Source organism: Mixophyes fleayi, chromosome 8 (assembly GCF_038048845.1).
Source record: "Mixophyes fleayi isolate aMixFle1 chromosome 8, aMixFle1.hap1, whole genome shotgun sequence".
Classification (NCBI taxonomy): Eukaryota; Metazoa; Chordata; class Amphibia; order Anura; family Limnodynastidae; genus Mixophyes; species Mixophyes fleayi.
Genome location: NC_134409.1, coordinates 14,191,152 through 14,210,426, shown reverse-complemented (window position 1 = coordinate 14,210,426; position 19,275 = coordinate 14,191,152). Strand labels below are relative to the sequence as shown.

The window sequence follows — 19,275 nt, the reverse complement described above, 5'->3', positions numbered from 1 at the left end:
GATCATTTTCTAATTGCACTTAATAGAGTACAGAGTTTATTTAAGAACATGGCGCAGTAGGAACAAATATGATGTAACCAATCAGCTGGTGGCTTTCATATGGTAAGAATCTGTTTGATTGGGTTACCGCAGGCTTGTACGCACCATGTGCGTACATGCCTGCGGTAAATACGGTAAGATAAATACGGCAGGGACTTAAAACCGCTATGCAAAACCTATAAACATAAAGGTTTATACTAGGGAAACTTGGCTGTAACCGCCTTAAATTAAACAGAAATGTAATGACTAAATTACTTTAACAACAGAATTCAATAACTTTTTTATACAGTACATTACATGTAAAAATTTTAACAACGGAGTGTAATGAATAAATAACTATATTATTAATCACTATATTAAAGGAACTAAGGAATTTCTTTATACGCCATCATCGAAGTTACATTGCTGGGCATGGGCCCCGCATGACGCGCTGATTAATGTGGCTGCAAATAACTGTCACAGTTTCCAGACCACCCAGCAGGTCACATTTTCCAGGTCACCTAGTTGGTGCACAAAGAGAGTTCATTAACTGTCACAGTTTGCAGAACAACCAGCAGGCACACAAGTGCATTGTCAACTGTCACATTTTCCAGAGGACAATGACAATGTATTGTTGTAAATGGAGAGCGACATTTTGCAAAATACCTCCGATGTAACCGATTACAACTTCAATATTTTTCGGCAAGACCATTATCTTGGTATATGATGCTCAGACAATGGCATCGTGGAAATAAGTCTCTCATAAAAGTCATACTTATGCTACTAATATAGAGATGAAACACAAAAGTGTTTTCATCACTATATTTACGAACAATTCAGATTTTTCCAGCAAGAGTCTGCCTATTTATTTTTTACAACTGATTTTCTACAATTTGCTATCCCAAAAATCTAAGATCGCTCCCCCATTCTGCTTTACTATCAGCACACAATATATTCTCTTCATACAAGTCAGAACAAACTCCAATATAGCTCAGACAAGGTTAGACTAAAGCTGAGCACACACGTTCATTCATTGTCAAGCAGATTGTGTGTTAAAAACAGTAATTGTGTCACATGCATTTGTTCCTGTCAACATGAAACGCAAAATTATTAGGACAAATCAACCCTGCCTCCGCCCACCCAAGTAACACCCCAGAATAAATGACTGGACTGCAATGCTTAATGTCAGCTTTATAAATAGTAAACCTACTTTTACATAATTATTCACCTGTAACTCAATATATAGGAGTTAGATGATGTTTTGTGAAAATCTAAAAGGGGTTTTAAAATAGCTTCTCCACTTTATCACAGAACTCATTTGGTGACCCATGAAAATAAAGTAGGCTAGAGATACCCAATTAGAACAGTGTTGTTCTAAACACCAACATTAACAGTTTAGTAACGGAATAAAATGGCTCTGGTGGATGGTAAGGAGGATCATACAGAGACTGCAGTGTATACACTGACACAGGCTATAGGCAGGATCATACAGAGACTGCAGTGTATACACTGACACAGACTATAGGCAGAATCATATAGAGACTGCAGCGTTTACACTGACACAGACTATAGGCAGGATCATACAGAGACTGCAGCGTATACACTGACACAGACTATAGGCAGGATCATACAGAGACTGCAGCGTATACACTGACACAGGCTATAGGCAGGATCATACAGAGACTGCAGCGTATACACTGACACAGGCTATAGGCAGGATCATACAGAGACTGCAGCGTATACACTGACACAGGCTATAGGCAGGATCATACAGAGACTGCAGCGTATACACTGACACAGGCTATAGGCAGGATCATACAGAGACTGCAGTGTATACACTGACAGGGGCTATAGGCAGGATCATTCAGGGACTGCAGTGTATACACTGACAGGGGCTATAGGCAGGATCATACAGGGACTGCAGTGTATACACTGACAGGGGCTATAGGCAGGATCATACAGAGACTGCAGCGTATACACTGACAGGGGCTATAGGCAGGATCATACAGAGACTGCAGCGTATACACTGACAGGGGCTATAGGCAGGATCATACAGAGACTGCAGCGTATACACTGACACAGGCTATAGGCAGGATCATACAGAGACTGCAGCGTATACACTGACAGGGGCTATAGGCAGGATCATACAGAGACTGCAGCGTATACACTGACACAGGATATAGGCAGGATCATACAGAGACTGCAGTGTATACACTGACAGACTACAGGCAGGATCATACAGAGACTGCAGCGTATACACTGACACAGACTATAGGCAGGATCATACAGAGACTGCAGCGTATACACTCACAGGATATAGGCAGGATCATACAGAGACTGCAGCGTATACACTGACACAGGATATAGGCAGGATCATACAGAGACTGCAGTGTATACACTGACAGACTACAGGCAGGATCATACAGAGACTGCAGTGTATACACTGACACAGACTATAGGCAGGATCATACAGAGACTGCAGTGTATACACTGACACAGGCTATAGGCAGGATCATACAGAGACTGCAGTGTATACACTGACACAGACTATAGGCAGGATCATACAGAGACTGCAGTGTATACACTGACACAGGCTATAGGCAGGATCATACAGAGACTGCAGTGTATACACTGACACAGGCTATAGGCAGGATTATACAGAGACTGCAGTGTATACACGGACAGGGGCTATAGGCAGGATCATACAGAGACTGCAGTGTATACACTGACACAGACTATAGGCAGGATCATACAGAGACTGCAGTGTATACACTGACACAGGCTATAGGCAGGATCATACAGAGACTGCAGCGTATACACTGACACAGGCTATAGGCAGGATCATACAGAGACTGCAGTGTATACACTGACAGGGGCTATAGGCAGCTACTACTTTTTGCTTTAAATCCCTTATTGAATAGGTTGACCTCCAAAGTCTCCATCTCATCTGCAATTGGAGAGGGATCTAGGTCAGGGGTTCGAGGGAGCTCAATGAGAAAACATTTCCTTGGAAAGGGCCTTCACTATCCTCTTTACATATAATAAGTTCCAAGGTTCAGTTCAGCTTTGAGATGGAGACATTGGTCCCTACTCTACCGCAGCAGCCTCACCATTAAATAAGTGGTTTAGTGGGCAGAGAATGTAGCGGAGAGTACGAGTCTTCTTTGTCATCAGACTTCCCCAAATCATCCCTCGCCCCAGGCCTCTCTGTTTGATTCTGGACATGCTCCATTAGGTGTATTGTGCTACATTTGTATTTAAAATATCATTGTGTATATTCTTCGTTTTGTACCCCCTCCTGTCCGATTGATGTTCCCTTATCCCCTTTTATTTTTGATTTTTGTACCCCTTTATTTGGCCAAATGTAATCAAATCTATTGATGAAAATAAAAATAAAAATGTTTATAGAACATGATCCTCATACAGGTCTTTCATGAAAAAAGTTCAGATCGAGGGATGTGACACAAATTGTTGAGTTCTGTTCATTAGAGTACAGGAGTACCTGTTACCTGCCTTTATCAAACACACATCATCGTCATCATCATCATCATCACCATTTATTTATATAGCGCCACTGATTCTGCAGCGCTGTACAGACAACTCACTCACATCAGTCCCTGCCCAATTGGGGCTTACAGTCTAAATTCCCTAACAAACACACACACACAGACACACAGACTAGGGTCAATTTGTTAGCAGCCAATTAACCTACCAGTATGTTTTTGGAGTGTGGGAGGAAACCGGAGCACCCGGCGGAAACCCACGCAAACATGGGGAGAACATACAAACTCCACACAGATAAGGCCATGGTCGGGAATTTAAAGCATGACCCCAGTGCTGTAAGGCAGAAGTGCTAACCACTGAGCCACCGTGCTAAGTGGCTAAAAAGTTACTGCTGCCTGGAACAATTTTTATCATGCTACATAGATAGATGTACCATAAGATTGAATTAGAGAATGCGATTGATGGTAAGAGGTCCACTTAAATCCATGGCAGAAACTACTGTTCCTGAAAAGTACTTCCATAGATCTCTAAGCTGTCTTTAGTGTGCAATAAAGATGTAAGCATTTAATAAAATAGCAATTATCACAATATTATTTGTAAATACAGATGACAGATCTAAGATATTTGGAATACCAGCAAGTTATACATGGATATCAAGTACTGTCACTACATGGCACTAATTGGAGTTTGCCCCAAAGAAAAAGTAGACATATAAATCCGTATTCTTGAAAATAGAATATATAAAAAAAAAAAAAAAAAAGTATTTTTTTTTCTTACAGAATCTTCAATTATCTTCCTGTTTATTAAATATCAAATATACTTGATTCCAGTTTTTACGCCAGAATGCTACAAATGGGTGGCTTGTTCATTAAATGTTCCAACATTATTTGAAAATACTCATCTAGAAATATAAAATTCCAAAAACAAAGCTGCAAAATTTACATTATAAAGATGCAAAGTCCACAATATTTCCACCGAATTCAAGAGAGATCATTTCAATGTGGGTTAGCAATTAAAGAACTTTGTAGGCAATTTTTTCAGACAGCGCTACGAATCCTCCGAGAGAGATCTTTTTGCCTTCTTTACCGAATGTACTGTAAACAAGATCTTTGTCAGATTTGACCACAAATAACCTTCTTTCATAAATACGGTTCATAATCTGAAAATGTTTCATATACACCAACAGACTATTAACAATTCAATAACTTATTGCAAATAACATAACTACGTTTACATACCGATAACCAGTATAATCTTTGGGTGTGGTCTTGAGGGATCAAAAACTTCATATTCTTCAATCAGTTCGGCGGTCTCCGAGAGATCTGTGTCACTTTCAATAGAGAACTGGTGGATAGGAGGCAGCCGGTCATATCGTCGGTACGGAAAGTTACAGCTTTCTGGCAACACTGAAATAAGGGCAGGAAGTGAATCAGAACAAATCTTTTTTCATGGTGAATAATTTTGGTTACATTAAAAAGGATAACTCCACCTAAAACTGGGAATTCAGCTTTGGGTGGAGTGGAAAAAGTGTAAGTATAATACTCAGGGCCATCTTAACAACATTATGGGCCCCCAGGCAAAGCAGTGCACCGGGGCCCCTAGATATAGATATAGATATATAGATGTATACAGATACAGATATAGATATATAGAGATAGAGATAGATGTACTTGCTCAGTGACCATTGTAGGTTTTTTTTTGCAGGTTTTTTTCTTTTGCAGGATTATTTATTCTCATTATGAGCCGTTCCTATGGGGCCCCCTTGCCCGTGGGGCCCCCGGGCAGCTGCCCATCGTGCCCAATGGAAAAGATGGCCCTGATAATACTGAATATTACGTAGCTGGAGTCCAGCGTTCCTCCCAATCCAGCAAGTACACCGTTTTGACAACAGGCAAGTAGGAGAAAAATGGGAGTATTGCTGGACTGACACAGAGATTGTGGGACCCGTGAGAAAAGCCAGAACTCCAGTTGATGATTTTTAAGAATTCTTTTTAACATAGAGGGTGATGTTAATTTTAACAGATATACGTATATAAATATTCTTGTTATAAGACTTTACCTAGCTCCTATAATGGTGTTAGTAAGGTTGCTTGCAGAGCTCCCCATTTAGTACAAATTAACATAACTACGTTTAGTTTAGTACAGATCCATAATTTGATTCCATTTTCTCACAGTGCTCTCCTGTCAATCTTATTGAGGTGTGATAACATTCCCACAATACAACAGTTGTGTCACATGTCCTAATGGCAATTCATATGTGTGACATCATTGGGGGGGGGGCGGAGTATGATGTCACTGGGGGTGTGGCCAGGTCAAGAAAGAACCAAAAAGACATGACTGTTAGCAAAGCGGAATCAGATAACATAAATTGCTTATAGACAGAGCGAGAATATAAAACTGTGACTGGAATATACATTCCCAAGTGCTAAACACAACTAATAGGGGGCAGCCTGTGGCACCAACTATCCACTATTGTATTGAGATATGCAGGCTCACCCGTAAATCCAATTATAAGGGCCTATGATATAGTACAAATAATGTATTTATCATCTTGCATACATATTTTGTACACATTTTTTTATCATGTGTGTCTTATCCCACATACGTTTCTCACATGAATTCACAGTAGAAATACATCCACTTTTAATTGAGCGCCTAAATGAATTAGCAAACTAAAAAAAATAAAAATAAATAGCAGGTATTAGCCATTAGAGAGTACTTAGCAAACATTTATCACCACACAGGACTATATGTTGAGATGAGTTTGAGAAATCCTCTTGCAATGTACATAAAATTGTAGATTTTAGCCATGTTGTTGCTAGAGACAAATGTATGCCCAACTTTAAAAGCAGTCGGATGGATTTTCAAAAGCTACCTAATATTAATAAACACTACTTGTCTAAAAAATGATCCAACATTTGCATCTTCCAGAAACTAGTGAGGTCGACTCTGATCTTACCTGATTGGCCTAGTCAGTTTATCCAATCAGAGCAAGCCTTCCATCATGTGGTGAATGTACAATGTGGTCTGATAACCTATAAACATGGAGGCATTGCAGCTCACTGTAACATATTGCTCTAGCCGGCACTGTCCTCTTGTCCATGGCGCAAAATATTACGCACACTGCTCCATCTCCTAAAGCCGAGGTCAGATAACATGTGGGATGGAGACCCAGAAGAGCACTAATTAAGGGCTCTCTAGTGAAAGAGAGGGTGTTGTCCGAAAATAGACAATTGTTTAATAGAATTTTTTGCAAATATCAATAAAATACATATTATATTATCTTTAAAAAAAATTACCATTTCTGTAGAAGGATCTTCGAGCTTGTCCACCATTGAGAGGAGGTAAATTCCTCTTGTCCGGTCCTACAAACGTATCCCACTTCACTTTCTCGGAGCCTCCCAATTCCCTCACTTTTTGCAAACAGTTTTCCAAGTAATCCACGGGATCATCAGGTCTGTAGTACATTAATCCATTCAGAAGTCCCTGAAAAGTTGGGATAAAATATTCAGTGTGAACGGAGTTTATTTTACGTCGATTCATTTTAATCTGCCAGTGTTGCTGCTTCTATAACATGAAGATTAACACCAGGAATGTGATAATGTCCTTACCGCTGAGAAATCTGCTGCAGATATATTTTATATAATACCATAACAAAGGTATATGATGACAGAATAGTATGATGACAGAATAGTGTCATTACAGAACAACTGAACCTCATATCTCGTTTAAAAGAATTACAAAAATATTCCCAAATGTACATGTAAGTGTTTCAAAAACAAGATAAGGGCCACCAATCTACACCACCTTCACTCACTCGTACCAGGGGAGGTATATGAGCAAATGCCCAAAGGATGGAGGGGTGTTTTATGACAGTACTGACTGGGGACTATTGTTTCTGCTATGGAGCAGAAGGAAGGGAAACTGGTCTCATCCCCACTTAAGTTATAAGAAAAGTCTGATGGTCTTTGCATAGGTGAGTGTTCACCAAAAGCAGGATGACACCTGGCTTGGACAAATGCCCAATCGGCATGGAGACAGAAAGGGCATGAAAAAATGTGGATCTACATTGATGTTTGAACCAAGGATTTGCTCGTTGTGTTTAGTATGTGTTCTGTCCCCTTTATTTATGCGATGCGTATGGTTTTGATATTTTTTTTTTTTTGTTCATGGTGATAATAGCCTGTCTGTCATGGTTCTAAGAAATAACCTTTATATCCATTTATTACAGAAATGTGCCCAAGTGTGAAATATTTGCCCACAGTACTGGGACCAAAGGGATATGGTTGTAGCATTAAGTGCCACATTGGCGCCGAGTAGTGTTGGACACTCTTTCTTGAATTGTGACATTTATCGCTTACACCATGTCCTAAACGATGGCATAGTTTTGTTGAAAAAAATGGGCAGAGCGTATCAATTTGAATGCATTTATTTTCACCAGCCGCCTCGCTAACCGTGACGGATCGTTTCCTATCCGAGCTGCCTCGCTTTGGTCCTGGTTGTTGCCTAGGCAGCCGGGATGCTACTACCTCCCCTTCACATCCCAGCTGTTGCCTGGGCAACAAGGACACGCCTGCTATTTCCGCCTCGACTGTTTGACAGGCAGCCAAGGGCGCGCAAATGAGTCTCCTATGTGTTCACAGGGGTGTACTCCTTGTCCCCCATTCTGATTGGCCCTTCTATGTTTAAGAGGCAGGTAGGGCTTAGAATCCCTGCTGGTTATAGCATCCTTTCCCTTCCAATTGCTGTGCCTGCTCTGAATATGCACTCTGCTGTTTGACCACCTGTTACCTGACCTTTTGGTTTGTTACCTGGACTATCCTTGTTCACTACCAACCCTTGACCCTCCGGCCCGTATTAAGACTCTCTCTGTCAGCTTTTGACCTTTTGACCCCTGGCCTGGCTCCGGGTGCTTCTTACGCTCACCCCGAGTAGCATTCTAACCTCCTATGCCTTGCTACCCGTTCCTCGATATAAGCTTTTACTACTCTCTCAGTTTGTTGGGGGAGGGTTCATCTTTAGATCTGATGTAGAACATATTAGTGGGCAGCATGATGGCTCAGTGGTTAGCACTTCTGTCTCACAGGACTGGAGTCATGAGTTTGATTCCTGACCATTGCCTTAGCTGTGTGGAGTTTGTAAGCTCTCCCCGTGTTTGCGTGGGTTTCCTCCTGGTGGTCTGGTTTCCCCCCACACTCCAAAAACATACTAGTAGGAAATTTGGCTGCCATCAAATTGCCCCTAGTGTATGTATGTATGTATGTATGTATGTATGTATGTATGTTCGGTGTCGTGAACATAGAGAACTTAGTTATTTGTAAGGGTTAACCCATGACATAATTGTGGGGAGCAAGTCCTAAATAATAACTGCAGTGTAAATATGGTATATCAAATGAATCCATTGATAAGTTGAGCAACTAAAGTATAAAATGTAAAGTCAGAGAGACTGTTGTCTGTGTATTCGGTGACTCTGCAAATCCCAGTGTTAGAAGATAGCAGTGTCACCTGTAGCAGCACCAAAAGGCCCCGCGGTGAGCTATATCCTGACACAAGTTCGATTTTTGGACACCCGAATAGACTTTGTGGGGCTGTTCACAGCTTGACACCTTTGCAGACAAAGGGAGCATTTGAAGGCTGGCTATACAAGTATATAGAAATATGAACTTCAAAGAAAATGTCTTCATTGTTCATATTTTGGGAAATCTGTGTGCCACTAGATACTGAGGGGCAGAAATCACACCAGGGTTGTGAATGACAGGTACTGGCAGTATCAGGGAACAACCATAATCACATGTCTTTGGGAAAGCTATGTCACATTGTCATAATTCCATTATGTTTGATATTTAAAAGTGTGGGAGATTGTGACCGGTTTATTGAAGGGGGAGTTATGTCTCTGGGACATATCTGTGAAGAGCTACCAGAGGTCAGAACTTTTGGAATATTTGTGAGCAAACTATAGTGACACCCAGGGGACATCCCTACCCCATATTACTGCCCCTGTGAAGACCTTCCCATTTCATTTTGCTTGAAAGACCTGTGCTGGGAAGGGGCAAATTGTCAGTCTTTTGGGAAAATCAATCCACATTTATAAGCTGTCCATCTTCCAAGCCAATTTCCCATGGCACAAATTATACAACACATGTAAGTTATCCTCTGAATTCGATTCCTTTTATTTTAAACTGTTTTGCTTGTGTATGTTATGTCAATTGTTTATTAATTGTTTTTTTTTTTTATATCTGAATGCCCTGTACCTTTGTCTATTAAATCTATAAAATTTAATAAGTGGTGTCCTTGATACTCTAAAAAAAATCTGTTAGCCTGTTAAGAAGAATATAGCTTGACCAAGTTAACCCTTTGAATGCCGGTTTGTGATTTGTTAATACATTTGACCAACAAGCCTAGTGTGCGCTTGCATTTACATTTGTGTAACAGTCTGGAAGTGTGACGAGTTAACCCATTGATTGCTGGTGTGGGCTTTGCTAACCTGTGGGTAGCCAGTAGCCTTGTGTGCCAGTGTATCGGGGTCCTATTGCCCGTATTGCCCGGTGGTGGCAAACCTGAAGTGTGGGGTGGGGAGGGGGGTGAGAGCGCTGTTGTGGGGGCAATTCAGCAGGTCTATAACCTGTATGATAGGTAGAGAGAGAGACTGAATGCTGGAATTGTGTGTAACCTCATACAGTAAACACCCAAAGTCACAGAAGCTGGGAGCACATCCGTGATATTCGGGAATTTAGACTGCAAGCTCAATGGGGCAAGGACTGATGAGGGCGAGTTCTCTGTGCAGCGCTGCGGAATTAATGGCGCTATATAAATAACTCATGATGATGGGGGGGGGGGTATTTGTTGAAACCACACCATCAATTTATGGCAATTTGGGGCAATTTTGTCCATTATTTCTCTACTGCACAGTTTGTGCCACAATTATTTTTAACTATCCCCCATTTAATAATACATACAGTTGTTAGTTCTGAATATTTCTAAATCACTAACCCTGCACTGCCTACAACACTGTTTATTAAACAAGCAACCCCCTCCCCCATTTATAAATGGATAGTTTGATTAGAAAAATAGCAATTCTAATATAAAAATACAACAACTGAGCTTAATATACTAATATGTGTTTTTTTTAGCTATTGTTATATTTTTCGTATCTCATTCCTCGTAATTAAAAGTGTTCCCTCCATGTTTGCAGTCGAAGTTCACATCACCATCCACCCCCTCCTCTTCTGAACGCCTTTGAATCTCATTTTCATTAGCCAGTTCACCTCCGTGCAGTAATTGTAAGTGACAATCCTCAGTTATTATCTGTACAATCCCATGTTTCTGTTGTGGTGGTAACGGTACTCAACCCTTCTTTTTATCTTGTCTACACATGAGCGCCAGACTGATAATGTAACCAGCAAGTCATAAAGCATCTTTCTCAGTGTAACAAAAATAACAGCACAGAAAAAAAGCCTAAAATATTAAAGCTCATTTATGTGATTACATGACTGTACGCCTATATTGGTGCGAGTGTGCCAGGTCATACAGGTAAGTACAGAGCTGGGCAGGTAAAGGATCCAGAAACAATGGGGGTGAACATTTCTGCTGCTTTATATGCTCACATATTCTATAGCAAGAAAACATTACAAAATGTAACACGTGGGGGAATTCAATTCCCCCCGAATTAGCGCGATGTTAAATCTATTACCGTTATTAAGGTAGTTTTAACCTGGCTTTCTGCTCGCAGATCCCTGAGCTGCGAGCAAATATTCAGCGTTGAAACTACCGTAATAACGGTAATAATGCGCAGGCCGCATTACTTTTACACGTAACGCGGCCAATTGAATTCCCCCCCATAAAGACAATATCAATGTCCCCAATTCATGAGTTATTTATGACTAAATGGAACTGTAAGGAGTAATATTATAGGGAGCGAAAAAAAAAATTAAGAATTGCAATTTATATTTACAAAAAAAAGAAAAAAGGATGGTCCGAAAATTCATCATCATCATTTATTTATATAGCGCCAATAATTCTGCATCGCTGTACAGAGAACTCACTCACATAGGGGTCCCTGCCCCATTGGGGCTTACAGTCTAAATTGCCTAACATACACACACACACACACACAGATTAGGGTCAATTTGTTAGCAGACCATTAACATACTAGTTTTTGGAATGTGGGAGGAAACCGGAGCACCCGGAGGAAACCCATGCAAACACGGGGAGAACATACAAACTCCTCACAGATAAGGCCGTGGTTGGGAATTGCACTCATGACCCCAGTGCTATGAGGCAGAAGTGCTAACCACTGAGCCACTGCGATGCCCAAAATTATAGTAGGCTGGATTTTGAAAAGATTTAGGACTTAATTTATTAAGACTCTTACATTAATAAGATTTTTAAGTGTTGCTCAAAACAGATGAGATCGTAAAATAAGAAATAAAAAAAAAAAAAAGAAAGAACTCCAACCAATTTATTAAGAATATGTCTTACCGGTCGCCAACCCAATCCTGGCACGGTTATGTGCACTGGAAGCCTGAGAACGAGCCAGGACTGGCTTATTTTTAAAGTGTGACTGACAGTACCTTAGTATGTGAAAAAAAAAAATGATTTGTCTGGAATATAATATACATATACTGCAAGGGCTCACTGCAATTATGCTGAACGCATTCTGCATGCCTACACAAGAGAGATCAATCAGCCCAAACAATTCAATCCACCATCAGGCGAAAGAGTAGAGAGTCTCCAAAAAGTCATCGGCTACACATGTTTTGTAAGCGCGCGCGACAGTCACATAAGTCACAAGGGTAACCCTAGCCTTACAGACCTTCGTCTGGGTACGAAACAGTAAAAGAAATCTCCCAATATCTCATTTCACTGTGTTTGAAAAATGAAATCTGTTTATTCTTTGTCATTTTCAGCCCTGCGTTAATCATCTCTCCCACGCACGGTATATTTATGCATTTCATTATTTTTAGCCATGGGGCCACACTCTGTTACCAGACATGTATGATAGAAGGATAACAGCCATCGGCCAGATAATATTTCCCTGCATAAATCTTCTGATATATAATGCCCTATTTTATGTCGTTATTCAACAGAAACCGCGGCCATTTGAACATTCATCATACACAGCAGTTTCTAGATCCTTATTGAAGAGATTGTGGATACAGAACTTCTTTCAACTTTTGTTTTAGAACTCCTAACACCTACCCCGGGCCCTAACCAGTTTTGTTTAACTTTTTTTTTGTAGGGACAATTCTAGATTTCTATTACAAGCGCTGCTTTCAGTCAATTCGCCATATGGGCAATGTAGCTCTATGTAAAATTATGCCGAGACATCTGCAGTATTGTGTCTCTGGATGTATTACACATTTGGAACACGCACAAACAAATTTGATATCTGTATAAATTGTCTTCTTTGGTCGCTTCAAATACTGGAATGTGTTTTGTAACGTTAATTCTCAAATTCCGTCCAGGTTACAACAATTGGAAGACAAGTTGGAAAAAATAGCCACACACCTGGTTATTGCTGGTGAAATTGGTCATGTTTAGAAAGCATGTCAATATGGTTATTACTATGCGGGCAAAGTTCTTCACTTCACTCCTTAAAAGAGACATTCTCCGCTCCTGCTTTAACTATCCCAAATTCTGCACTTTTTTTTTGCAAGTGCTGTTATAAGGAATGTCTACATTCAGGCAACTCCCAAGAACTCCTTCTTTCCAAATCCTCTCTACCCATGTATCACAGCTAGGTGTTGGACCCTCCTTCAAACCACAATGTTGCCTTAATACCACCCGTATATGGAATGCAGAATGTATTCAGACTCCAGATACTAGGGGTATATTTACTAAACTGCGGGTTTGAAAAAGTGGAGGTTGCCTATAGCAACGAATCAGATTCTAGCTGTTATTTTGTAGAATGTACTAAATGAATGATAACTAGAATCTGATTGGTTGCTATCGGCAACATCTCCACCTTTTCAAACCCGCAGTTTAGTAAATATACCGCCTAGAGTCTGGAGGACATTGGAATCACTATGACCAGATGGTGTGTAGTATATTGGGACAGGTGGTTTGGCCATCCAACCAGGTGCCACAAACACTGTACACATCCCAATCCTTTTAATTAAAATGGAACCATATGGCTGAGGACCTCCCAATTCCAAATTTTGATTCCTGTAGCATTCTGTATAGTAGGACCAGTGTCAATATGAATGTAATGTTGTGGGTCTTACGAAAGGGCGCTAGAAGTAAGTGACTTTTTTTTTTTTTGTCTACTGGTCTTTTAAATCTCAAACTTAAAAAACCCAATTGGGAATATAAAAGCAGCCATATACACATACTTTCCTCTCCCTCAAAACACTATCCCTAATGTTTATTCTGTACTTAAAACCTGGCATAAGTTTCAGAGGACTTCAGAGATATATCAGAGGTATCAACTTATGCTACCTTCTTTAAGTTACCACTAAGTAGACAGGTTAAATGATGTCTCCATCCAAAACTATTTTGTTTTGTTTTTTAATACAGTGTCTGGGGCAATTATGTAAGTACCAAAAATAAATATATTATTGCAAAAGCACACTTCTGGTGAAACACACGCGAACAACTTCTTGCTTTTTACTGTCAGGATGGTAAAGTACTTGACAATATAAAGATTCCATGTAGTTTCTTGTGACCCTAAACACTAAATAAACAAAGACTGTCTCTCTAGACACCGGCCAGCTTTTTTAGCATCGGTCACACTGAACAATGAAACAAACACAGGTTTATATACCTGCTACCTCCCACAGCCCTAGCTTGATGGGCAGGTGACACTCCCAGCTTCCGTTGGATTACTCTTACTGCAGACAGGCCCTGTAGCTGTGGGAAAAGACACTTTCAAACCAAGTTAATCAGACTCTATATTATTATTTTGTCACACATATGTCCTCCACCTGTTTATTTTTAAACTAGGGGCACAGCTGCACAAATGTGTTACAGCGCTTGCGCTTCCTTTCTCTGTAGATTTCTAAATGCCTCCCTTTGTTACAATATATATTTACCTTGCATACACTGGTCTTCAATAGCTATCAATTGTTTTTCACTGTGGTTCTCCTGTGACGTGCAAAAGAAGCTGTAGGTTCAACTAAATAGAAACCCATGAAAACATTAAGACTCACCTGTGGCATTTTCCAGCATTTGGATCATGATGAAAGCAGCCTGAATCTGCTGCAAACACAACCTTGGCACCCTGACACATCCCACAAGTGAAATCTAATTGTTGTCTGATTAAAATGCAGGTGCCCTAAAGATTCTCATCTGCATCACAGGTGTGCCACGGAGGATGGCAGCTGAAAACTAGCATCTGGCAGGAAGTATATGTCTATTCATTTTTTAACCTAATCATCGCCCAACACACAATACATGAAAACAGAATAGTTTTGGGTAGAGAATCCCTTTAAATGATGCTTCCGATATATATCTGTTAATCTGCAAAAAAAAGTCCAACACCAAGTTGGTGACAGATATGATGTATATATGAACAAGCCTGAGTTACTGGAAGAACAAGGTGACGTTTGTGGCAGTTCTATGACCTGAAGCGACCTCTCCCGCAGCCCCTCTATAGTCCGTACACCCTGCAGTCCCTTGCTCCTACTTGTGGTACCATCTTTCGGATCAGGAACATTTCATAGGCATTGTCTAGGTATTGACACACTAGTAGTATAGTGTCATGCACTTTTTTTTGTAGGACATAGTCTCTAATTAGTAATTCTTCAACAAGTGGCCTTAATCATGCTAGGATTACCTCTCTGCAAACAAGTACAATAATTGAAGTGATCTGCTTTTTAAAACACAATTACGCCGGGAAATCCTTAGACTACGTGTGTGTTCTTGAGATGCAATAGAGTGAAGCGATGGTAAGATATGCATGGTTTCAGCTAACCATATCAGTGGTAAGCCATCTGCTTCTGTAGCTATTTACAGCTCAGAGATGTAGAAAACATGTAGACTCCTACAATCAGGCTTCATTAGTGGATTGATGCATAGAATATGTTAACAAGGTATAGAACGGCCATACATTACCCATAGGCAAACCGAGGGGAGGGGGGTTTCCTAGTGCATGGAAACCCCCCTCCAAGACTGGGGCACTGTATAATTGAGGTGGCTGGACCCTGCCCCCATGTCACACGGCTCTGCTTGAAAAGGGAGAGCTGCGTGCACCTAACAGTAGTGCATGCAGTATTGCCCATGTATATTATGGGGATAGGAAGAGTTGGAGAGCAGCCAAGCACGGTCTAAAATTATAGCCACGCCCCCATGCATGCTGGTCACGCCCACTGGCTGCGTGGTGTGGAACCCCCCCTCTACAAATCCTGCGTTTGCCCCTGTTACCAATATAGAATGTACTCAGCCTGAGTTATACTGACAGGTTAAACAGTTATTCCTTAATATGGGCACAGAATTGGTTATCCTGCTGGTGGATGGGTTAATATGATATATAATGGGTTAGAATGAGACTTAATATATTATAATAGGACATAATTATATATAGTAGCAGATAATGAGTTATGTAGGCATAGGCTGTGTCATTTAAAATTACCTATACTGGTAAAAAAAAAAAAAATGTACTGTAGGTAAAGACTCAGGTACATAAGTGTGACATGGATTAAACTGGGACTTTACATTTAAATATACTATGCATGTTATATGAATTGTTATTACACTAGAAACTAATTATACAGGAAGAGGAAGGGTTAGATTGCTACATAATTTGCTATATTAGTATAAAATGATCTATAAAGTGCAGTATTTTGCTTTGCAAGGCACATAAATAATGGTATATATATATATATATATATATATATATATATATATATATATATATATATATATATATATATATATATGGGACTGACATACAAAATATGTTTTATATTGCTACCATGAATAGATGTACTAAAACAGAAATTGGTAAGAAGTTAACTCAGTGCAGTATGAGTTGCTATTTACATAATGGTACAGAATCAACAGCAGACTGAATAAGAAAGACAGTAGGCTATAGATTATAATGGCGTATGGGTTAATGGGTTATTTGAATAATAAGTAGGATTACCTGGTGAAACAGAAGCAGCAGGTAATACAGGGATTTGTCCCAATATAAAATGTAGGTTATTGTTGTAAAACTGATACATCTGTAATGTTACGGCTTCGTGCATTTCACGAATAATGGTTTTTACTGGAACAGAACGTTCGTACTGGCATCAAATCCATTGTGGTCATGTATCTTCCAATAAACAGCTACAGAATAAACTGCAGCAACAAGATAAAAGTGCTACTATCTTTGTGAAACGATTTCCTATTGTTTCATAGTGGATTGAACTGGTAGACAGTATAATACACTACCCAGACATGGTTAAATGGCAAACCATGAGATACACTGGCACACAATGGGCTAAACAGGAACGCCATCCTTTACACTGGGCATGGGATGTGGAATTTTGTTACAAGGTAGGCTGTACTGCCACAAAGTGGAATACACTGATGTAACGTAATGTATTTAGCTGGTACAAGGTGGGTTACAGTGGCACAAGATGGCATACACTAGTATCATGGATAAAACTTTTACAAGGTGGGTTAAATGGCACATGATGGGCAGTACTGGTACTAGGTGTGTTATATTGGCATACAATGTGCTGTACTGGTACAGGTGGGATACGCTGGGATAACAACTTGGATTATACTGATAAAAGGTGTGTTAAATTGGCACATTATGAGTATTCTGGTATAAGGTGGGTTATATTGGCATACAATGTGCTGTACTGGTACAGGTGGGATACGCTGGGATAACACCATGGATTACACTGATAAAAGGTGGGTTAAATTGGCACATTATGGGTATTCTGGTATAAGATGGGTTATATTGACATATAATGTGCTGTACTGGTACAAGTGGGATCCGCTGGGATAATATTATTTACTATACGGATTCAAGCTGGGTTAAACTGGTAGATTATAAATATTATGGTGCAAAGTGGGTTAAATTGACACAATATAGATTATACTACTATATAATATGCTCTACGGATAGGATGTGGGTTAAACTGGCACAGAATGGATTAACTGGCATATGATAGGTATAAAGTGAGTTATATTAGCACAATATAGATTAAACTACTATATAATATACTATACAGACAGAAGGTGGGTTAAACTGGCATATTATAGACATCCTAGTACAAAGTGGGTTATTATATTGGCACAATATAGATGATACTACTGTATAATATGCTACATGGATACCAGATGGGTATATACTACATGCTTTATACCAGTATGGTATAATGTTACATTAAACAAGGGCAGCGTTCTACAGAATCAGTTATATTAGTACAGATTAGGAGACTCCTTACCTCGAAGAGCTGGGGGATCTCCCTCCTGGTCAGGTACTCCTTGGGGTCAGTGGGGTTCATCTCCGGGCTGCAGACAGTTAATCTGATATTGAAGCTTAGTCCCGACCTTTTAGTGTCCTCTCTGCAAGTCTCTCACTAGTCTCCACACATGGATGTCCACAAACTGACACCGATGTCCGGGCATCAATTGCACAAATCAGTGTACACACATTATCACCACAGAGCAGCCAGTCCTCCCTCCAAACCCCCACTCTGCCCCACTGACACACAGCCCTCCCCTGACTCACAATCCTCCTTCTGTCACTCCCAGCTGAATAGCTACACACACCGGCTGCTGAGTGCACATCCACACAGTATAATATAATAACACACAGGCAGCTGAGCTGACTGATCACACAACAGACAGAGCCTGGCTCCTGAGCACACACTAGTCACTGTGGCATTTCAGCCTCCTGCAAATGTGCTGCAAATTCACTGGATTATTGTCACTAAGGTCAGAAGCCAGCTAAGAGGCATCCTCCTACATGACAAGTCCCATTTAATTAGGATGTGCAATGTGCATTATTCAGCTCTCAGTACAGGGTGACTGGTTTGCAGTTTTTTTTATTTAATTTTGTTAAGAGTGAGCCACTATTACAAGTTCTGTTTTGCACAAATCAATGCTTGAACTTTTAAAATTATTGATCAAGACCGTGACAGTCAAATCAGAAGTTTCATTTTTTTTTTTTACATGACTTCCTTTTCCTACAATGTACAGATGCTATTAGAAATGTTAGACATGTTTTGCAGCTACAGTGGATTTAAAAACCTTTTCAATGTGACCCAAGTGAAAAAACAAAGAGAAGATTTTAGGAAAAAGGAGTGAAAATAATAAACCTACAATAGATTGGTTGCAAAAGTGTGCATACCCTTTCATAATGGGGCTGTTCAGAGTTAAGAATCACATTCCAAAACAAAGGCGATTAGCTTACACCTGCCAGCAATGAAAGTGATTAACTCCAAATAAAGACCAGGGGGTAACTTTGTCAAGCTACGGGTTTAAAAAAGTGGAGATGTTGCCTATAGCAACCAATTAGATTCTAGCTGTCATTTTGTAGAATGTGCTAAACAAATAATAACTAGAATCTGATTGGTTGCTATAGGCAACATCTCCACTTTTTCAAACCCGCAGTTTAGTAAATATATCCCAGCTCTTTCTTGGCTGCATCCTACTGAGATAGCCATGGTCCGCAAGGGGCTTGCCAAACATAATTTAACTGTTTCAAGGTACCAATCAGGAGTTGGGTATAAAAGAATTTCAAAGGCATTACATGTACCATGAAACTTGTGACGACTATCATCATTTAATGGAGAAACTGTGGATAGGCAAAAACAA

General features: G+C 40.1%; 1 protein-coding gene across 1 annotated transcript in view; it reads right to left on the bottom strand.

Moving 5' to 3' along the window:
* The window catches only part of AK5 (adenylate kinase 5), a 167,754-nt gene extending 149,413 nt beyond the window's left edge, over window positions 1-18,341 (bottom strand). The window contains exons 1-3 of the mRNA XM_075181938.1: window positions 17,901-18,341; window positions 6,822-7,008; window positions 4,761-4,928 (exon numbers count right to left, since the gene is read on the bottom strand). Coding sequence (XP_075038039.1) covers window positions 4,761-4,928; window positions 6,822-7,008; window positions 17,901-17,960 — 415 coding nt within the window. The 5' untranslated portion in view covers window positions 17,961-18,341. The remainder of the gene's footprint in view (window positions 1-4,760; window positions 4,929-6,821; window positions 7,009-17,900) is intronic.
* Window positions 18,342-19,275: the final 934 nt, after the last annotated feature.